The sequence below is a fragment of the Talpa occidentalis genome, unplaced genomic scaffold (assembly GCF_014898055.3).
Source record: "Talpa occidentalis isolate TD23 unplaced genomic scaffold, MPIMG_talOcc4v2.1 talOcc4.3, whole genome shotgun sequence".
Taxonomy (NCBI): Eukaryota; Metazoa; Chordata; class Mammalia; order Eulipotyphla; family Talpidae; genus Talpa; species Talpa occidentalis.
Genome location: NW_023603184.1, coordinates 148,445,036 through 148,467,256, shown reverse-complemented (window position 1 = coordinate 148,467,256; position 22,221 = coordinate 148,445,036). Strand labels below are relative to the sequence as shown.

General features: G+C 54.9%; 1 protein-coding gene across 1 annotated transcript in view; it reads right to left on the bottom strand.

Moving 5' to 3' along the window:
- The window catches only part of MROH2A (maestro heat like repeat family member 2A), a 43,713-nt gene that overhangs the window by 7,141 nt on the left and 14,351 nt on the right, over positions 1-22,221 (bottom strand). Inside the window, exons 17-34 of the mRNA XM_037524256.1 lie at positions 22,064-22,205; positions 21,774-21,826; positions 21,247-21,354; positions 15,752-15,871; positions 15,252-15,374; positions 14,057-14,209; positions 12,507-12,629; positions 11,555-11,634; positions 9,643-9,751; positions 8,486-8,581; positions 6,188-6,292; positions 5,084-5,207; positions 4,435-4,553; positions 3,593-3,745; positions 3,067-3,221; positions 953-1,112; positions 684-877; positions 308-445 (exon numbers count right to left, since the gene is read on the bottom strand). Coding sequence (XP_037380153.1) covers positions 308-445; positions 684-877; positions 953-1,112; positions 3,067-3,221; positions 3,593-3,745; positions 4,435-4,553; positions 5,084-5,207; positions 6,188-6,292; positions 8,486-8,581; positions 9,643-9,751; positions 11,555-11,634; positions 12,507-12,629; positions 14,057-14,209; positions 15,252-15,374; positions 15,752-15,871; positions 21,247-21,354; positions 21,774-21,826; positions 22,064-22,205 — 2,255 coding nt within the window. The remainder of the gene's footprint in view (positions 1-307; positions 446-683; positions 878-952; positions 1,113-3,066; positions 3,222-3,592; positions 3,746-4,434; positions 4,554-5,083; positions 5,208-6,187; positions 6,293-8,485; positions 8,582-9,642; positions 9,752-11,554; positions 11,635-12,506; positions 12,630-14,056; positions 14,210-15,251; positions 15,375-15,751; positions 15,872-21,246; positions 21,355-21,773; positions 21,827-22,063; positions 22,206-22,221) is intronic.

The following is a 22,221-nucleotide window of genomic DNA, read 5'->3' as shown; positions in this document are numbered from 1 at the left end:
TGGGCCCCTCTCCTCGCCCGGGGTGGGGGCCGGTCGGGTGTTGCTGAAACACCCTCCATCACCCTCTCGTGAAAGGGGCCGGAGTGAAGCCCCCTGGACGTGACTCCTCTGCGGTCCTGCCTCTGGCCTCACATTCCGGCTCTGGAGCAGCGCGCGGGGAATAAGTGACCCCCCCACCCCCTTGGCCTGCACATGCCTCCACCCCTCAGAAGTGAGGCATTCAGCCGCCACCTGGACCACCCCCTTTCTCCCAGCAGGGAGCTGCCCCCACCGGCCCTCAGCCCTCCTGGGGGCACCCGGCACCCACCTGGCCAGCAGGCCCACTCCCTGCAGGAAGGTGGAGCTGCCCTCCAGAAGGGCCCACACGCCCTGCTCCTCCAGGCTCTGCACCAGCTGCTCACTCTTGAGTCTCTTAAACAAAAGCTGCATGGACTTGATCGTGATCCTGGAAGGAAGCGGGGCCACGTCCATGAAGCAGCGGCCCCGCTGGGAGCACCCACCTGGGCGGGCTCAAGGGGCTGGGGGCCGTCATGGGAGCGAGGCGGTCTGCACAGTCTGGAAATCATTCTGGACACACGAGGGGGTTCAGAAGACCAGCCAGGAGGGCGTGAGGAGGGCCGCTCGGTGGAGGTGATTCTTGGACTCCCAGGGCCGCGTCCAGCCCAAGGCCCAGCCCCGGGCACCTCTGCAGGTTGATCTCCTCGGGCAGGGTTGCAGTGTGGACAAGCCTCCAGGTCTTCAGGACCGGCGACGCGGCCTCCGGGCCCTGGCCGCTGCTGAGCTGCAGCAGGAGGGTGTAGACGAGGTCCGGGAAGAGGTCCAGGAGCTTGTCGTCCACGTCCATCTTTTCGATCAGGAGGTGGATGGTGCAGAGGGTCTGCAGAGAGAATGGTGAGAGGCATGAGGGCCTCTCCTTGGAGCCCCCAGGAGGCCTGGGCCAGCCCCAACTCACCATCAGAGGGTCCACTGCAGCCAGGCGCCAGATGTCCGCCTTGGAGGTGGCGCTCACCCGGGGCGAGAACCTCACCTGCAGCCGGCCCATCAGTCCGTGGAGCATGGCGCGGGCAAAGGGCACGTTCTCCGCCACGGCCAGCCACACCTCCGTCAGGTGGCTGACCAAAGACAGGACAAGGCTCGGGGCTCCTGCTGTGCGCCTGGCAGGTGATAGCCCCTCTGGACCCGAGTGGGGACTGGATGCCGGAGGCTGAATCTCAGGGAGGTGGGGTGAGCCCCCGAAGGTTATGTAGTGAACTCCCATGCAGCCATTCTGTGGCACCCCTGGGAAAACCACAGCCCCTTGGGGCGCCCCAGGTCATGGCTTGGTGACCTCAGGGGGCCCCTGCTGTCTGATGATATCATGGACACTGTCCAGCTGTAGAGGTGGTATTGCTTCCTCCCCCCAGCACATGTGAGAAGTTTTGTCCCATCTTAATTCCTCAGAAGAGGCGACGCGGCTGCCTGGGGTACGCTGCCAGACCGCCGTGTGGGCGTCCTGACCCCCCGCCCCGTCCATCCTGTGGCCCTGCTGGCAGGAAGGGACCTGGGGCACACAGGGAGGTGAGTTCTGTGGGCTCTAAATGGACAAGTCCAACGAGATCAAGCTGAACAGGTTAAAAATCGTGAGGGCTGAAAGGAAGGGAGAGCGCTGGGCCTCCGAGCCCGCAGCCACTGGCCAGACACAACCACGTGAGCCCCAAGACATGAAGCGGGGTTAACCTTGCTCTCAGACGCTGAGATCACAAAAGAGCAGAAACCCAGCTCACCTCCCTGAGGCTTGCTTTTGCAGACACAGCAAAGCATGAATGTTTATCGCTGACCTTGAGCTGCGCCCCAAGGTCAGCTAGAGCTGGGAGGCACTACTGGGGGGAGGGCGACACCCGGAGGGGAAGGAGCCACCGCCGGAAATTCAAAGCTCCAGCCACCTGGGAAAAGCCTGTTCACACGTCTCCCCCCCAGATAACTGCCCTGTGACTAGCCCGCTGGGGGCTTCCCGGGGGGGGGGGGGGGGGGGGGGGGGGGGGGCGGGGGGGGAGCAGCTCCGCGGGGGGACCCCAGCCCACGCTGCACCTCTGTCTGGGATTTTCTTTTCTCTGGTCACAGCAACTTTTTGAAAAAGAGGCTTAGATAGAAAAAAGAGCACGTGTATACGGAAACATCTCTCCCCCGGACTCAGAGACAATCAATTTTCAGCCTTCAGAATAATAAATGCACTAAAACAATTCCTACGCAGGAAAACTTGCTTTCTTTTTCAGCTTTTTTTTTTTTTAAACAAATCTGACTTTATTTTTTATACTCTATGATTGTGGCGCTCAACTTAAGGCTGATTTGATTCGTATAAGCTAAATTAGAACAAGAATTTCACCGTAGGTGTTCGCTTACGGAGATGCCCTAACAGCTCCCAGCCTCTTAAGGTAGGACCCCTCCATCTGCTGCCCCCCACAGGCTCCACGCTTCCCGGTGCAACTTGGTCTCGGCTGCTCAGGAGACAGCTGCCTTGTCTTTCGGGCCCCTCGCCTGATGCCTAGGGTGCCACCCCAAACACACACCCCTAATTGGCTGAGATCTCACCAGCTGCTGGTGCAACACGGACAGAAACACGGAACTGGGCACTGGTTTGGGAAACGCGTGAGGGGAGGGGCGGCTTCACGATGAGGCCCCCCCGGGGTCTGAGGCTGCCTCTTGGTCCCCTGGGTGCCTGGCCCAGCGCTTCCCTTCTCAGGGCTGCCCCTGAGGGGACGAGAGACAGCGGCCAGCTGGGTGCCGCGGCCTGTGGATTATCCTGGAGCAGCCCAAGTTTGGGGGCACCCCGAGCTCCACCCTCCACAGGGAAGGAAAGGGCGGCCACAGAGAGAGGGTGGAGGGACGCACCCAGACTTGTGAGAAGCGGTGGGATCCGGATCCCTCCCACTGTCCCCAGGGCTGGGGCCTCCTGCGGGACACACAGGGTATCTGACCCGCCCGAGGGTCAGCCCGGGAGTGACCAGCCAATCTTCCCCGACACGTCGGTGGAGGCGGGCCGCCCCGATCTGCACCGCACAGGAGGCATAGCCACGTCTGGGCACCCACCTCTCCATGGGCAGGGGCTGCCTCAGGAGCGACGTGAGCACGGTCTCCTGGTGGTAGTGGGCCAGCAGCAGGATGCCCTCGATGAGCAGGCGCCGCACCTCCAGGTGGTCCACGACGGGCAGGTGCACCAGGATGGCGCCCAGGATCTCAGCCACCTGCAGGGGGGCAGGCGTCACCCAGAGCCCCGTCCTCGCCGACAGCACCCCTACCTCCAGGACTCTGGTCCAGCGACCCCTGCAGCACACCCTCTGGGGTCTCCCTGTGCCAGGCAGGAGGTGGCACCCTCTGGAGAGCGAGCCAGGTCCACCAGCCCACGGTCCGCTCGCCCACCCACTCCCCTCAACTCGTTTCTTCCTCTTTCTAATTTGCTACCTCCTCTTCTCGACGGCCAGGGGGTGAGGAGGTGCTCTCAGCAAGCGCGGCTGGGTCCTCACCCACCCCTCCAGCAGCAGCCCCGTTCCCTGCCCAGCCCCAGCCCCCCCCAGCCCTCCACCCCCAGCCCCGGACACCCGCCCCAGCCCCCCACCTTGTCCTCCAGCTCCTTGGCCCGCATCTGGAGGAAGGTGCCGACCCAGGTGACAGAGGCCTTGTCGTGCTGCAGGTCCACGGCCCCGATGTTCTCGCAGAGCTTCTGGATGAGCGAGACCACCTCGTCGCAGTTGAACTCCATGCACGCCACCTAGGACCAGAGCGGCCGTCCCAGGGTCCTGCAGCCATGGCAGGCCCACCCCGCCCCTGCCTGTCCCCGCGGCATCCCCTGCTCTTCTGCCCACAGCGGGGCCCCGGCCCTGCAACCTCTCCCTCCTGTCTCTCCATCCCTACCTCAGCCGTGCTCAGGCGCACCCCTCCAAGCCCCAGGACTCAGCTGGCGTTCGTGTCCTCCAGGTGTCACTCCTACTTCTCCCCTTATCACCTGACCTGAGCCCCACACAGAAAACTCTACCCCAAACCCTCCCCGTCCTGACTCCTGTGCCCTGCAGCACCCTCCAACCTTGTCCTGCGGCCCCTCCCCTCCCCCCAAGGGACTTCTGCCCCAGCAGGACAAGTAGCCTCCTCCCTGCAGCCCCAAGAGGCTGCGAGGCCTGGTGAGTGGTCAGGGCACCATCAGCACGATCTGTGCCAATGCCCGCGGGCAGGGCCCGTTCCCCCCTCCCTCAGGGTAGCGTATCACAGAGACAGAGGCAGGCGGGAGACGCCCTGGTGGGGACTCCGCACACTGCAGACCTGTAAATGGAGGTGATACAAGGAAACCAGGACCCCCAGAGGAGGATGGGGCTGTGCCACCGGCCTGAGGAAGGTGCCATACCCGCCCGAGATGGCCCAGACTCCCCGGGACCAGCAGCCCACACAACCTTTCTGGCTCATCACCTTGGCGATTCTGGAGGATGCACAGAAAATCTTGTCCGTGTCCGAGCCCTGAAGGTCCTCCCTACATTTCACCAGCTCCAGCTCCTTGGACGCGCCCCATGGGGAGCAGGTCTGGCTTGCTGTGGGAGCCCAGGTCCAGACCAATCAGCGAGGTCTCGGGGCGCCCTCCTGCCTCATGGGCCCGGACTCTGCAGCCCAGGCCACCCTCTCGAGTGCACTCAGGGGTTCCTCTCTCCACACACACCTCCCACAGAGCTCAGATGCCTGCTCTTGGGGAGACCCTCCTGTGACTCTCTGCGAGATGCCAGGCCAGAGGCAAGCCCCCCTACAGGAGGTCACCACAGTGCATATCCCAGAGCTCATCTCTGCCTAGTTCTGCCTCGTCCTCGGCACCTGTGAGCTGACCTGTCCCAGAGGGGCCCTCAGTGCCTGACACTGCCCTCAGTGAGTCGAACTGACCAACAAAGCTCTCCTTCCAGAAGCTTCCATGGCGCCTCCTGGAGCTGGGCCGCCCTCCACCCCTCTGGTGCTCACCCTGGTCTGGGTACTCGCCTGCCCGCTCAGGGTGGCCACACCCCCAGCCAGGCCAGCCCCACTGCCGACACCCTCAGCAGCACCTTGGCCTGCTCCAGGCCCGTCCTCCCCGTACCGTGCAGGTCTAGCAAGCTGGACAGGATGTCCATGGAGGCCACGCGCGTCCTTCTGTGAGAGTCACAGGTGCAGGGGGCAATGAGCCCCATCAGCATGCCAAACTGTCCCAGCTTCAGGGGGATCTGTGGGACCGAGACCCCCGCCTCACCCGGAGCCATTCACAAGCAGCTGCTTCTGCCCCAGGGGCCACAAGAATATCCTGTGGCGAGGGCAAGCCCTGCTCTGAAATCACCATCCAGGAAGGGGGAGGTCACCACCACCTGCCTCCTGCCCACCGTGGTCCCCGGGAGGCCAGCAGCCAGGACCACCGACCTGCCCAGGGCGCATCCCTCCCACCACAGGCCCAGGCCTTTGACCAGGTGCCTGCCTGGCTCCGTAGGTGAGCCCTGGCTTCAGATCTGTGCTTCCCCTCACGGCGTGTGACCTGGGCAGGGATTTAGCCGTGGGCCTGGTGTTGGAGGCATGGATAATAACAGCATCTCCTCCTTCAGAGAATCCAGGAGCCACCCAGGGTGTTCACACAGGGCCCGGCATGCAGCCTCAAAGGTACCTCCCATTCTCTTGAACCCCCTCCCCCCAAAACCAGCTTGTCCCCATCCCACCCCAGTCCAAGACAGAGGCCCACCCGCCCCCTCGGGACACCTCCATCCTGCTGCCAAGGCCATCCCCACAGGCTGCGTCAGTGTGGGGAGCAGGGGAGGGAGGCCTGAGAGGTGTCCTGAAGGCGTCCAGAGTCGGTAACGGAAACATTCTGTGGCTTTTCTAGATTCCATGAGGTTTGAGGTACTTGTCATGATTCATTTTCTCTTCTAAGTAGATATGCACCCTCCTAGCTGCGCCGTGTACCGACCTCCCTCCCCACAGAAAAGTCACACCCGTCTGTCCCCTCCAGCCCCCGACAGCTCAGGGCTAGCCCCGGGGCAGGGGCTGGCAGAAGGGGGAGGCCTCGCCAGTCCCAGCTGAGGCTGCCTCGTCCCCAGGGACTTGGAGCGGTGGGAGCAGAACTCGATTTCAGAGACGTTCCCTCTCCTCCGGCACAGAGACAGGAATTTCTCTGCGGGTGCTAGAGCAGCAGAGTGGCGACCCCGTGCCCCCCACTCACGCAGACGCCGATGCTTTGGACGTAGAGCTGCACGAGGTGGAGGTGCAGGCGCACGGCCTTCTCCCGCTCCCACTCTTTCTCCGACAAGATCCACTTCTCCAGGAGCTACGGGGAGAGGCCAGAGCACAGACAGGGCATGAAAATCCAGGGCCGGCCCTTCCCCGGTCAGAATATGATGCCTCCCTCCCACTCAGAGTCTGACTATCAGTGCTCCCACCAGGGAGAGGGGGCTGTGAGCAGCGAGGGAGCACCCCCACATCTTCAGCAAGGGAGCACGCTGGCTGCAGGTGAGCACAGCCCACCCTGCTCTCCAGGGCCTCCATTCTAGCTCCTGAAATCCACGCTGGGCACTACCTGAAGCAAGAGCTGATAGAACTGGAAGGAAAAATAAGCAAATCCACAGGGATGGAGTTCAGTGCATCTTTTTCAGTAAATTAAACAAAACAGAAAATCAGGAAGGGTAGAGAAACTTGAGCAACACTGCCAAGCAGTGGGGCCTCGCTGATATTTAGGAACACCACGCCATGCCCCCCACAGAAAACTTCCCATGTGCACACAGAGCATTCACCAAGGCAGACCCTAAGTGGACAGCACACTCAACCTGGCCTTTTTTTAAAGGATTCAAAGTGGAATCCAATTAGATTCAAAACCAGAAAGCTCTCTGGAAAATCCCTAAATATTCAGAAATTTCTAAATAACCCAGGAGTCATAGAAGAGGCCTAGTGAGAAATTAAAATGTATTTTGAACTGAAATAAAATCAGGACAGGCATATCAATACTCGTGGATACAGCAGCAAGAACAGTGCCAGTGGGCTCACACTATCTGCTCCTGATTGAAAGTCTTATTCCAATGTGGCAGTAATTAAAGCAGGAGGACACTGGTGTAAAGAGATAGACACACCCGTGGAGCAGAATGGATGGCCAGAAATAGACCCGCACATACACTGCCAATTGATTTCTGACAAAGATACAAAAGTAAGTCAATGGAGAAAAGATAGTTGTTCCAACCAATGTGCTGGAACAATTGGCTAGTCATATGCAAAAAAGAAAAAAAATTAAATATACTGTGATCTATACCCCACACCACATACTAAACGTATCTCAGAGTAGACCAATTTATAAAACCTGAAACTACAGACAACCAGAAGAAAATCTTTATAACTTTGGAGTTGGCCAAGATTTCTTAGCTATGACACCAAAAGCATGATCCATAAAAGAAAAAATGATAAATTACACTTCAGCATTTTTAATTTTAAAAATTCAGCTCTCCAAAAGGTACTACAAAATTAATGAAAAGATAAATCAAAGACTTCGAGAAAACCTTTGCAGATCATATATCTAATAAAGGACATGCATTCAGAATATCTAAAACCTCTGAAAACTCAATAATAAGAAAGCAAACGCCTCCCCGTTGGCGCAGCGGTTGAGCGCTGGGTTGGGAAGCTGCCTGCAGCCTCTGCAGCGCCGGTTCGATCCCCGGCTGCTCCCCGGCCACCGGAGGAGGGTCCCACATGGCGCGCAGACCTCTCCTGTCTCGCCCGCTGCTCCCCTCAGCAGTGTCCTTCGGTCCTTCTGCCTGCTCTGCTCCCCGCTCTGGCTCTGGTGAATTCTCTCGCCCTCCCGCGCTTCTGACTGTACCCAGTGCTTGTGTAAATAAATAAATAAATGAATGAATAAATAAATAAATCTTAAAAAAAAAAACAGCACAAATTAAACAAACAAAAATAGTCAGGACCCTTCAAAAATATCCAAGTTAGGAAAGACAAAGAAAGACTGAGGAATTGTTCTAGATTAAAAGAGTCGAAAGGGAGATGACAGCTAAATACGGGCATCATCCAGATTAGATCCCGGTGGGCACGGCAGCTCTAAATGATGTTATTGGAAAAATAAATGAAGACTGAAGATGGACTCTCCAGCAGGACACAGCACTGTATCAGCAACCCGCTTCCTGATTGTGATCTTTGGTTGTTATATCAAGGATGTTCATGTTCCTGATGTCTGCAGCTAAATCTTCTGGGCTCAAAAGGGGTGTGTGTGCGCGCGTGTGTGTGCGTGCGTGTGTGTGTGTGTAGAGGGGACAGAGAAAAAGACAGTTGGCAAAATATTAAGAATCAGGACTTGTGAATCTGGCTGACGAAGAGCGCACAGCTCTGTGTCGGGCCTGACTTCATTCAGGCTGGAGGTAAAAGCAGGGCACCCCTGTGCAGCTTGGGTCCTAGGGCGGGGGGCGCTCCAGCCCACTCCATGCAGCCAAAACCCTTTTTAACTCATACTCCCACCCCCCTCCAGGAGACTTACATGCACCATGTCCTGCAGCCCCTTGGGGTCCAGCTGCCGCTGCATGAACCCCCCCATCAGCTGTTCCAGGGCGCGCAGGGCATTCACATGCAGCGTCTAGGCCAAGAGAGAAGAGAGCGGGGCGGCCAAGACAGGCACGCGGTCACCCTCCAGGACTCCGCGGGGCGCACACCAGGGTGGAGAAGGGTGGGCTGCACCGGTTTGTTGTGCTCAGGCTGAGTTCTTTCCAGGTATCTTCTTGAGCAACAGATCAGGCAATCTCTTAAGAGGAGCCCATGTTACAGAGAATGAAAATGCATTCCCAGAGCCTAGTTCTCCTGAATCCCCGTCCAGGACCAGGACCTGCAGGCAGAGATATGTCCGCAAAAGACGTGTCCTCCTTTTCACGGAGTTGCTGGGACCGGACCATCCACTCTGGGACTACATTTCCCAGCACCCCCTGCACCTTGTGGAGCCATGTGACTAAGTCCTGGTCAATGAAAGGTGAGAAAAAAGCTTCTAGAGCCCCCATGTGCCTCCTGCCCCTCTCCAGGCTGGACATCGGGGTCCAGAGGGACCTCACGAGCTAAGCATGGAAGGTGAAGGCGCCTCTGTCTGCCCAGGGTCTGAGGCTCTGCGGGAAGCCACCCCAACCCCCACTGCCAACTGGACTTTGCTTGAGTGAGAAACAGGCTTTCATTTTGTTAAACATTGGATATTTCAGGGTTTATTTGGTTGCCGTTTTTCACTTTTGCCACCACTCCCACCCTCTCTCCTCCCCGCGCCCTCAACCTCAGTAGCCTCCAGCTTTTTAAAGTATTTTGCTTTGTCCAATTGTCTACTCTATAAACACCCGATATTTGTCTTTCTGACTTGCTTTACTACAGAGTTTCCTCCGCATTGATGTAAACAGGGACAGTTGATGTTTCCCAGCAGCTGACTAGAGTCCCACAGCCAGCTAGACCACTTCTTCTTGAGCCAGTGCTCATCAGTGGGCACATGGATTGTTTGCACGCCCTCAGGGTTTACCTGTTACAGCAGGTAGCACCTGCCTTGCACTTGCTCAGGGAGCCTGCTCTTCTTCGCTGCTGCCATCACTCAGGACTGGCTCAGGAAGGCCCTGCCCTTGTGGATGTGAACCTCCCCGTCCTGACCAGGAAATGACCAGTCTGACCTACCTTAATGGATTCATTGTCCTCTGCTGGGGGCGGAAGAGAAATCACAGAATGTATGCTGATGTCCGTCAGCTCGCTGCTCTCCTCTGTGGAGTAGAAAGGCCTCAGTTTGCTGGGAGAGAAGCAGTGACAGAGGCATGGTCAGTGGGGAGCTGAGCCCCTGCCACCCCACTGCCCAGTCCAGGGTGTGAGGTCATGTCATAAAACCAGGGTGAAGGGCCTCCCTGGTGGTGCATGGGGTTAAGACGCAGCCTATGAAACTGTCCGCAGCCTCTGCAGCACGAGTTCGATCCCCGGCCGGCCAGAGAGAAACCCACATGGCGCAGCAGACCTCTCCTGGCTCGCCCGCTGTTACCCTCAGCAGTGGATTTCAGTAGACCCTCCTGTTCTGTTCCCCACTCTGTCTCTGGTGAACCCTCTTACACCCCGCACCTCTGGCCTGCACCCCAGCTCTTTTATGCATAAATAAATGAATCATTAAAAGAGAAAAAAAAAACAGGGTGAAGCCAGCTTACCTGGGATTCAGGCACACCCCTCCTAGGAGCCCAGCCCCACCTAATCACCCAAGTCCAGTGACCGTGTCTGTGATCTAAGGACAGAGCCAAGGTACAAGGCCGTCTCTTGCCTACCTGCGGTTGCCTGCTCTGAACCCTCTCCTTCTGGGCACGTCCCCTTCTCCTCCCTGACCACACCATGGATTCTGCCTCCTGGCTACTCCTGGCTCAGGGCTTTCTCCTGCCCAGGTGGTAGCAGCCGCACCTTGGGGCTAAGTAGGAATGCAAGTTCCTCAGACTTCACAAATCCAAAGCTCTGGGGTAGAGACTGGTCCTGTGAGTTTTAATAAAGCCCCAGGGAGTACCTGGCTGCCTGGCTTGTCATTCTTTTTCTAGCCCCTGAGTCCAAGTTCTCAAGCCCCGTCACATATTAGATTGGACAGCCCCGTGCCATAGGCCCTGTCAGGCTACAGGGACCGTTAGGTGAAGGTCTGGGGCAGGACCAGGCCGCGGTAATGAGCTTGGTTGGCTTGTACGTCTGGAACAGAGAACACCACTCCCCTGTATCTTTCAAGGCCTCCTCCTCAAAGGGATCCCATATTTCACCCCACAGGGAACTCCAGGTCAAAAGCCCAGGTCAAAAGCAGGATGCCAGCTCATGCCCCAGGCATGATACAGACTCAGCCACACTTTGCCAGCAACCCCTTTTCCTGCCTTAGATTATATTCTTTTCAGTTCTCTGCGCAGCCTCAGCCTCAGCCTGTAACTCCATTAGTACGTGATCTTCTCATCACTGAGTCCCTGAAGGGATGTAGGGGAAATTCACGACCATCTGCTGGCGTGCCCTCCCCAAGCCACAGTGGTTCTGCTGGGACCTTGACAATGAATGTGCCCCAAGAGTGAAGTTTCCTGTAGCCGCCCCAACCACTTCAAGCACAAATTTCAAACACAAACACTTAGTGTCTCCCCACTCCTCGCTGGTGGATGGACTCTTCCAGAAGCACCCCCAGTTCTACTACTTTGCATTAACTGGAGTGACACCGTATCAATGAATGAATACGTTGATCACATTGAGCCCAACTGGGAGGAATTTCTTGCTCTAAACATTCCTGTGTGGAGCAAAGAACAGCGCCCCCACCCTACCTACCTCCCCCCCACCCTACCCACCTCCCCCCAACCTCCTCCTTACCTCCCAACCCAAAGGGAGGAAATAGTGCCTGTTGCTGGGCGCACTGGAGAAGAGCTGGCAGATACAGACCCCACCCACATCTGAGGACGGCCCTTTGCCCCAGAAGCTGCCACCTGAGACCCTACAGAGGTGGGGTCGGGGTGCAAAGGAGGTACAACCCCCCAAGAAGCACTGGGGGTGGTCTCGGACATTGCCTCTGCCGGGGAAGGTGCCAGGGCAGGCAGGAGCTCACCTCAGGTGCATCAGGGCCTCCATCGCCATGGTCCGCACGGGAGATACCAGGGTGTCCATGGGTTCCGCCTTGATGATCGCCTGCCGGGCACACAGGGCAGTGAGGGCCGGGCACCCGGGCCCTGGCCAGGCAAGGGGAGGGGCCTGTGGTCGATGGCGACTGTAACGTGGCAGGACTTCCCAGTCCCCGAGGGCTGACTTCGTATCGGGTGTTCCAACAGCCACGTTGCTTCATTTTTCTGAAGGTCACCTGACTTTGGTTTGGGGGGGCAGCAAAATCTGATGGGAGGAGTGGGATTCAGGAGGGTCCTCTCAGGTCTACCGTCCTTGGCTGCCTGTCCCGGGGCTGTGCCCTCCCGCGGGGGCTGTCTCCCAGGGCCGTGCCTGGCTGGTGTGAAATCACTTGGACGGGTCCTGGCTCGGAGCTGGAGCCGAATGCAGGCTGGCTTTCTTCCAGAAAACCTTCCTCCCGTTGCCCCCAAGCTCTCGTCCCTCAGGACGGCTACCACAGCTTCCAGGGGCCCAGGCACCTGGAGGCCTGGGGTTGAAGGACTGTGGCTGCCCCGCAGGCCCGTGAGCCCTGGGAAGCGTCTCGGCTTTGGGCAGCTGGTGCGCTCTCGGTCTCACCTTGTTCCAGGCAAAAATGGCTTTAAGTCCTGCCTGCAGGGGATCCCTACCCACTGATCCCACCTAAGGAGAAGCCGGCCACGCCGGGGACAGCAGGGCTCGGGGGTCCCGGCTCTCGGCTTCCAAACTAGTCCTGGCCTTGAGCCCTATTATCAGACACAGCAACGGCTGCAGCTGGGGTGAGCCAAACGGAGACGGGGAAGGCTTCGGAGCCTGCGGGAACCCCTCATCCCTCAAATGCCCTCAGGAACTCTGAAGACATCAGCCAGAGGAAACCAAGTTGGACCCCAACGCCTCAGGACCGAGGAAGCCCCCAACCTGCTTACCATGATAATGCCCGTGAGAGTCGCCTTTTGGGAAAAGTGGAAGTCCTCAGGGTCCCTGATGTTCTTAATGGCATTGGTGACCTGCACAACACTCTTCATGAAGGCCATTTTGAGGCAGATGTCCTGTGCCCGGGCAGAGTGGGGAAGGAGCATGCTGTGAGCGAACCCCAAAAACCCTAGTCACAGCCCCATTCCTGCCAGAGTCAGGGCTCTGAGACGGCAGCCTTATTCCATCCTTCAGCCACATGGCAGGGGTGCAGGCCAGGACCTGGCACCCCAAGGACCTTGACGTCTCCCCACGCCCCTCCCCATGTCAGCAGGCACCATCACTGGCCAAGAAATCCAAGCTCCCGGCGCCGCCAGCCAGCAGAATTCGTTATTGAGATAGAATCGCTTTTGCCTTTTTTGTTACTTATGGTGTGTGCATCTTACCACAAAGTTTAAAACAGTCAAAGTAGAGGCCTCCCTGGTGGCGCAGGGGTGAAGACATAACCTATGAAGCTGTCTGCAGCCTCCGCAGCCTCTGCAGCACGAGTTCGATTCCCCAGCCAGCCAGGGAGCTACCACATGGCACGGCAGACCTCTCCTGCCGCGCCCGCTGCTCCCCTCAGCAGTGTTTTCAGTCAGTCTGCCTGTTCTGTTCCCTACTCTGTCTCTCAAGAATCCTCTCACCCTCCACACCTCTGGCCTGTACCCCAGCTCTTGTATGCATAAATAAATAAATCTTTAAAAAAAAAAAAACAGTCACGATAAAATAAGCTTTGTTTTATTCTCTGTTTTCTCTTTGCCGTTCTAAGAAACCAGCCAGTCCTTTGCCCCTCCCTGCATGAAGCTGAAGTCAGAGGGACCCCAGCAGCCCACGACACACAACACTCATCCTCACGCAGGAGACCGACCTTGCTGGAGCCAGGAGGCTACAAACGGAGAGGAGAGGGCTGCTGGAGATGGGGCTCCCCAGAAGGGCGGAACACCAGGTATTTGAAGAAAAGCCTCTCGTGCTTCCCCGCGTAGGAAGGTCTCTGAACCAGCCAATGAGCTTCCACCAAGTCCACCTTCCTTTGCTCTCAGCCAACAAGCTTTAACCCCTTGGTTTTCAGCCTCGGTCCCCCAAACCTACATATCCTCGTTCCCTTGCTCAATCAAGGAGGCAGATTTGAGTTCACCACCTGCCTCCTGGCCCACAGGTTTGCAATAAAACTTCCTCCTGTCTCCAGCCTGGGGCGGCCCCTGTGCAGATCAGGCCTGGGCCGTAGCTTGGTAACCTGAAGACACCCACGTCCTGTCCCCTTCGGGAGGGCTCAGGCAGGGGGCAGAGGAGGTGGGGAGAGGCAAGGGCAGAGAATGAGTGAGGTTGAGATGCAGGTGCTCATCCTGTGAGGTGATCTTTTGGGGACTCATGCTCCCCCCCACCAGCATCTGTGGAAGGAGCTGCCCCCACTTCCACAGACTGGGGCTCCCCCAATGCTGCATGCTCCTGGGGCTCTCCACCCACCTGGTCAGAGAGGGTGTCCCTTGGCCACCGGGGGTGGGTCTGCGGCCCCCAGAGTCACCTGGCAGCTGCTCGAGTAGTGGTGGATGATCTTGGCCATGATGGGGCTGTCCAGGTGGGCGAGGAGCACCTGTGGGAGGCAGTGCGAGGCCACACAGCTGTACATCACCATGAGCGCGCTCTTCACCGTCTCTCTCCTCCAGGGATGGTCCTTCTGCAAAGCCAGCAAGAAGGGGAGAAGCTCCAAGCTGAGGGGTGGCCAAACTTGCCCCTCTGGGAGGGAGTGGGGTGGCCCCCCACGGTGGAAAGCTCTGGTCACAAAGCCAAAAGAGTCTGTGAGTTGGCTGAAGGGGTGTACAGACAGCTTTCCGGGTGTCCAAAATCTTCCTTCCTTTATTCATTTGCCGGACACACCCTCATGAGCTCCCCAGGCCCCAGGCAGCGGGCAGGTGAGACACTGTGAGGCGTCCACCCAGCAGACAGAGGCCGAGCCTCACTGGTTGTGAACAAGTGGCTCACGTGGACACACTAGACAGGTGGCCTGCGTGCCCTTTCATGCAGTACCTGCTCCGGGCCAGCAGTCATGGTGACACTGGGGACAGACAGCCCTGGTCATGCTGTCTTGGAGGAGGTGCCACCAAACCCACCAGGGAAGCTGGCAGGGGCTTGTGCCCTGCCAGGCCTTGAGTAGAAATGCAGGTCTTTGATCCCACTTTGTGGAAAAGCTGGGGCAGAAATCTAGAAAGCCCTCGTTCTCCACCAAACTGCCAGGCCCCCAGGGAAAGAGTTGGAGGTCAAAGCCAATGCCTGAGGCCTCAGTGACTTCAGGTGGTGGCAGGGAGGGGCCCTCTGGAGCGCTGCTGTCTGCAGAACAGGGTGTGCTCCCATTAGTAGGGCTGCACCCCCATCAGCAGAGCTCCCACCTGCAGAAAACCTGAGCAATTTCTTCAGATCCAGGGGAGCCAAGGGAGGCCTGGGACTCTGCGTTCCCCCCACCACCAACAGCACCCCGCAACTAGTCTCAGGAGCCCACTGTGAGTAGCAAGGGGCTGGAACCCCTTCGCCAGTAATATCTAGGCCCTGAAAAGGCCCACTCTGTGCTGTCGATTGTCCACCAGCAACAGCTCTGCCAGCAGGAGCCTCCAGCTGTGTCACTTGGTGGCTGGAGATACAGATCTGGCATGGAGCCTGCTGGGGTGCTGGGAGTTCTGTCCTGAGAGGCCCTGGGGACCCGGCCACGGAGCAAGGGCCCCTACCCGCCAAGCGCCAATCTGCCAGGACTGCTCTGACTCCTGGATCCTCTCCTCGAAGTCGTGCAGCACTTTCAGAACCGTCTTCACCTGGCCCCGGGCACACAGGCCGAAGCACTGAATCACGCCCTGTGAGGACCAGGTCAAGAGCAGGAGGGCAGCAGAGGGACCCTCTGTACACATGCACACATACACACATGCACACTCTCACGCACACACAGCTACATGTGGGCATGCATGCATGCACGGGCACACACATCCGTATGTGCACACATGCATGCACACACACACATTTACTCTAAACACGTGTGTGTGTGTGTGCTGGGCACGTGTGTGCCTGCACATTTGTGTGTGCACAGGTATGTGCATGCACATGCATACACACCTGCATCAAATGCACTGGTACACACAGGCATTTACACTCACACACGCGTGCAACATATCCGTGCCAGGACCTGAGGGTCCCGAGGGCACGGGCAGAGCGGAGAGAGCTGTGGCACCCTCACCTCCCGGTCAAAGTCATTGCCGTAGTCGGTCTTGTACAGCAGCTCCAGCAGCAGCACCTCCACCTTGTCGGCCTCCAGGCCGGTGGCCAAGGTGAAGCCCAAGGCCCGGTACAGGAAGCCCTGGAGAGGGGGAGGGACAGAGGGAGCTTCAGGCCTCCTGCCTGCCCTGCAGGGCTGCCACAGTGCGGCGCCCTCAGCCGTCCCGAATGTCAGAAGCCGCGTCAGACCTGTGCACTTTGGATAGTCTTCAAAATAAACATTCAGGTTCCAGTGGCCTGGAATGCGCGAGGGCAGGCCTGGACAGAGTGGCCTCCACCTCCCCTCCTGTGCAAGCTGAAGCAATCTGCACCCCGCTGACAAGTCCAGGGGCAGGACACCGAGTCCTGGCTCGCCTCGTATCAGCCCACAGACAGGCTGGCCGTTGCATAGTCCCGTGAGCCCTATTTCACCGCTGTCTGTAGTCTGTTTTCTGTGGGTTGTTTTCCTATTTTTTTGATTTGTAGGAACTTTCCGTGTTCATTCAGAAAAACAGCAAGAACAAGCACGTATCCAAATAACCCACGCGACTCTATGAAGCCAATCTGCTTATTGTATGGAAGTTACTTTTCACTGAAGTACCCCTGCCTTGTAACTCTAGATACGTTTCAGGTCTTCATGCCTGAGAAATCCCGGGTCTGACGACTATTACATGCAGAGAGGAGGTGGCAGGAAGTGGCGGCCGGCGCTGAACTCCAGGATAGTCGAGGTTCTCTTCTTAGCGATCACATATGACGTAATTTGACAAGTAAATCACTCTTAGTGGTACATTCCCCAATATCTCGCTTGTCTTTTGATTTGATTTATGTTTTATCACCCAGAAATTTCTCATTTTCATTCTTTCATGTTGACTTCTTTGTATGCATTCAAAGCCTTCTTTCATATTAAGATTCTAAAAATAGTCAACAATATTTCTGTTGTTCCATGATTTCACGTCATTTTTACACTTACGTCTGCAACCTGTGCGGTGAGAGCAAATCCTTCCTTAAGGTGCTGGGTTTTCATGACACTCTTAGCCCATCTCTTACATTTACTAGTTCGGACGAACTTGGAAACAACCTTAGCAAATTCCATAAAATTGTTCTATTTCCACCAAAATCTTCTTTTGGAATTTGAAAATGGAGCGTATCGCATTGCAGATTAATTTGAGAAAAAGGGACAGGATTGTAACAATGAGACTTTCCAACCAAGGACGGGAGGAGTCTGTCTGACCAGGGCTGCTTTCAGTTTCTCTGCCTTGTAATTTTTTGTTCTTCACGTTGGTTCCACGTAGCTCACGTATTCAGTATTTGGGGATTATATATTTTACATTATATTGCTACCTTGAGTAGGATCATTTTTCGGTGGTTCATATTTTTGTTCTATTTACGTATGTAGGAAAGATAATGAGATTTTCACATTAATTTTGGAAGGAAACTGTCTCCTAGGTTTATAGATTGCCCACCCGAAGGATACACACCTGGGAGGTGCTCAGTGAAGTTTCTTAACTTGCTGTATCCACTTGTGCCTTTTTAAGTTGCCTGAGTCAATAAAATCCTTTCACCTATTTCCTTTCCTTTAAGAGAGTTATTGCAATATGGTTGAACTGTGTGCTTAGTAAATAAACACTAAGCAGATATATGCAAGTGGACAACTGACCTTAAATTGACATCTGACAAGATTTCTGTCCTCCAGTGTTTAGTTATAGATGATACCTGCTTATTTTGCATACTCATCTATAATAGGTATATATTTGAACAAGCACAATTTTTAGTTGATATCCATAAAGCCCTTTATTTTATTTTATTTTTTTTAAAGATTTACTTATTTATTTATACATACAAGCACTGGGTATAGTCAGAAGCGCAGGAGGGTGACAGAATTCACCAGAGCCAGAGCGGGGAGCAGAACAGGTGGACTGATGAAGTACACTGCTGAGGGGAGCAGCGGGCGGCAGGAGAGATCTGTGCGCCATGCGGGACCCTCCTCCGGTGGCCGGGGAGCAGCCGGGGATTGAACTGGCGCAGCAGAGGCTACGGGCAGCTTCGCAACCCAGCGCTCAACCGCTGCGCCACCGGGGAGGCCCTATCCATAAAGCCCTTAAAAAAAAAAAAAATCTTTAAAGTGAGATAAAATTCACATTCCATAAAATTAACTCTTTTAAAGTTTACAGATTCAGTGGTATATTTATAATTGTACAGCCATTATCACACTCTAACTTTAGAATATTTAGAATATTTTTATCACTTTAACAAAAGATACCTCATGCCCACTGCCAGTTCCTCCATATTCCCTCAGTCCTGCCAGCCACTAATCTGCTTTCCATCTCTTTGTATTTTGTCTATTATGCACATTTCCGATAAATGGACCCTTAGAGTCTGCGTGTTCTCTTGCAGCGGGGGTATTTCCCTTAGCATAGTGTTGTCAAATATTCCTTTGTATGGCTGAGTACTATTCCTCAGTGTGGATATACCACATTTTGTTCAGCCATTCATCCACCAATGAACATTTGGGTTGTTTCCACATTTTAATTATATGAATAATGATGCTGTGAACATTTATGTACAAATGTCTATTAATTTTAAGAGGGAAAATCTTTATTTTTTTAATTGTGTTTATTGAGAAACGTGGATGTACATTGTATATATACATATACATATATCTCCAGGGTATAACACAAATGTATGTTATCACACCACTTTCACCACCAAAGCCCCAATAATCCTCCATCATAGTCCATTGGGCCCCCTCCCCTTTTTGCTCCCATCTGCTCCACCCTCTTGTTCTGGGGGCCTCAGCACCTCAATCAGATTTCAAGGATTTGGTTTGGTTTGTTTTTATATGGCTTTGTCTTTGTTTTTTTAAAAGATTTATTTATTTATTTATATAAGAACCGGGTAGAGTTCAGAGGCACGGGAGGGTGAAAGGATTCACCAGAGACAGAGCAGGGAACAGAACAGGCAGATCGACCGAAGTACACTGCTGAGGGGAGCAGCGGGCAAGACAAGAGAGGTCTGCCTGCCGCGCCATGTAGAACCTTTGCCGGCCAGCAGGGATCGAACTGGCGCTGCAGAGGCTGCGGACAGCTTCATAGTGCTGCACTCAACCACCTGCACCACCAGGGGAGGCCCTGTCTTTGTTTTTATATTCCATACATGAGTGAAATAATCTGTCTCTTTCTGACTTATTTTGCTTAGCATAATCCTTTCCAGGTCCATCCAAGTTGTCTCATTTATTTTTACAGCTGAGTAGTATTCCATCATGTATATATGCCATATCTTCTTGATCCACTCATCTGTCCCTGGGCACTTGGTTTGTTTCCAATAGCTTGGTTATTATAAATAATGCTGCAATAAACAGGAGTTCATATAGTCCTTTGAATAAGTGGTTTTGTATTTCTTGGGTAGAGATCTAGGAGTGGAATTGCTGGGTCCACCATATGGTAACTCTATTTTTAATGTTTTGAGAAAACTCCATACTGTTTTCTGTACTGACTGAGCCAGTCTACACCCCACCAAAAGTGTCTGAGATTTCTTTTCTCCATACTTTTGCCGACACTTATTTCTGGTCCTTTGGAGATGGACCTTTCGCACAAGTAGGATGAGGCACCTCAGTGTGGTTTTGATTTACATTTCCTTGATAAGAGAGGATGAGAATTTTTTCATGTACCTATTGGCCATCTGTATATCTTCTTTGGAGAAGCATCTATTTAGTCCTTCAGTTCATTTTCTATTGAGTCAATTGATTTCTTTGGGCAGAGTTGGTTTTTTGTAGAACTTGGGTATCAGCCCCTGGTCAGATGTATCATGTACAAAATTTTTCTCCCACTCAGAAGTGTGTCTTTTTTATTTTAATGATAGTTTCTTTCATTGTGCAGAGCTTTTTAATTTGGCATAATCTCATTTGTTTATCTCATTGTGGGGTTGAAGTACATTGCCCGAGTGGTAATGATCTTGAGGAAACGCCTACTCTGATTGTCGATCTCTACCCCAAAGAGCCAACTGAGACTACGGTAGCAGAGATTGCTAAATATCTGTAAATCGAATTTGTAGATAAATTTGGGATGTGTGGTCATCTTGTACCAGCCCAGAATCCATGAACATGGGCTGCTTCCTTTTGATTGAGACCTTCTCTGGTTTCTTCCAACAAGGTTTATGGTTTTGCAAAGACCTTTTAAGATGAAATATACACATGTGGTCATGAGCCAGATCTGGATGAGTCAGGCGTATCTACAGACAGCAGCCTATCAGATGGGAGTGGAGACAGCTGGGAGCCCAACTCTGAAGCCCATTCTTTTATTTCCACTCACGCCCCATCCCCAGGTTTTATCTTCCTTACTGCTGAACTAGAACCCAGCAACCTCTTTTTCAACCTTCTGTGGTTCAGCGTCATCCTTATGATTTTCACTGTCTACCGAAACCAGTTCAGACATCGCAGGCCTTGCCTGTTGGGTTCTGCTATGAAGTTGTTAGGAGTTGGCACCTCAACTCCATCCGGAGTTCCCAAAGACCACAGATAACAAAAACAGGCCCTCAGGCTTACCGGAGAGGACAGTGATTGTTTTTCAAATTTGTCTTCCGTCCCGACCTGTGCCTCGGGACTGGCTCCAGAATACGCGTTGGAGCCCGAAGGCCTCGCACACCCCAGAAAAATCTGAACTTCTCTGGGCATCGGCCATCCCGGGTTTGAGACGTCTCTCCAAACCCCATGCCCCTGGTCGTCTGGCGCGTCCACCCGACACAGGAAGCTCAATTCCTAGTCGTCTGGCGCGTCCGCCCTACACAGGAAACTCATATATCAGGAATCAGATGTCCTCCTCCGGCCTAAGCCTTTCTCTGGCCACCTCTTGTAGTACTTGAGGATCCTGGACAGCCCCCAAAATGTTAGGAGTTGGCGCCTCAACTCTGTCCGGGGTTCCCACAGACCACACGGAGCCAGAGATGCAAGAGCAAAAAGGCTTTATTGCTAGCTTAAGCTAGGGCCCGACTCTGCCTGGATACTGACACAGCAGTCTCACCAGGTTGAGGGAGGGACCCCGATGCAGGGCACAAGGCTTTCTTTATAGCTAGTTGTCAGGATGTGTGGACTTTTCACAATCAGCACCGGGTCCACTTCTGATTGGTTGATCTGCCTGAGTTTCGTTAAGTTCTGTTTTCCCCGTTTTCTGTGGTCTCTGTGGTTTCTACACAGAAATGAAACCCAGCTGTGCCCTCCCTAAAATGGCCGCTGTCTTGCTCATCCTACAAAGTCATCTGGGAGAGGACAGTGGATGAGAAGGATGGGAAATTGATGGCTGCAGGAGAGATTCTCCAGCATCAATAAAACTAAAAAAATGAAAATCCACTGTTCCAGACCACACACCTCTCCTCCCCGGATGCCGTGGACAGCCACTGGTGCCGTTGGTTTCCACTCGCTGTCCCCAGAGCCCCCTCCCAGTCGGAACTGACCCACTGAACAACCCTGCCTCTGTGGGAACCAACCTTTTCCAGGGAGGGGCTGTCAAAGCTCTCGATCTGGTTGTTCAGCTCTTTGCTCAGACGCAGGCTCCAGTTGGAACCCCGGGTCCTCTTGAGGGAGTTTCTCAGAAACTGGGGAGGCACATGTTGGTGGCTAGTACCAAGGGTCTCCAGCCCTGGTCTCACCGGACTCCGGGAGAGCTGAGTGACCTGGAGTAGTGACCCAGCCTCTCCAGTCCCCTTCTGTAATCACTAGACCACTCAACCCATAAAGCTGCAACCCAGCGCTAATGCTGTATGGGCCTGTGGGTATGAGAAATGGCTATAATTTGGGGGCTGGTGGCAGGGGTGTCACTTGGCTCCCCAGAGTGGAAGGCTTTCTTGCCCCCTGCTGAATATCCCCAGACATGCCTGACATGCCCCAGTTCTTCTCTGATGGAATGAGAACAGGTCCGCTAGGGGATCCTAAACCCCACAATCCAACCTAGTGAGCACCCTCCCACGACCCTTTCCTTTCACCCTGGCCCCAGCAAGCTGGATCACCCCTTTACCTGAATCAGCTTGTCCTCCCAGGTCTTCTGATTCCAGGTGAACTCAGTATGTTCTGCAGAAAGAAAGGCCACATCTTTTTGCTGCTCCCGCTGGGTCAGCCCCCTGAGCCTGGCGTCCGAGTCCTCCCCTGGGCTGGCCGGATGTGCACTGCATTCTGCCCACCCCCTACTTCCCAGAATAGTCTGGGGGTCCACTTGAGCCTCAGCTCCTTTTGCTCAAGTCATGGAATAAGTACTCCAGCACCTCCCCGAGTGGAGAGCTAACTCGGGGTGTACCCCTCGGACCTCACCTTCCAGGTACTTGACCAGCAGCGGGATCTCCAGCTCCCACATGTCGGCCATGGAGGGCGCGATGCTCTGACTTAGGGTCCTCAGGAGGTTCAGCATGGCTATCCCTCGGCCCTCCCCCTTGTAGGGGGATGACATCAACACCTGGTGGGCACCCAGA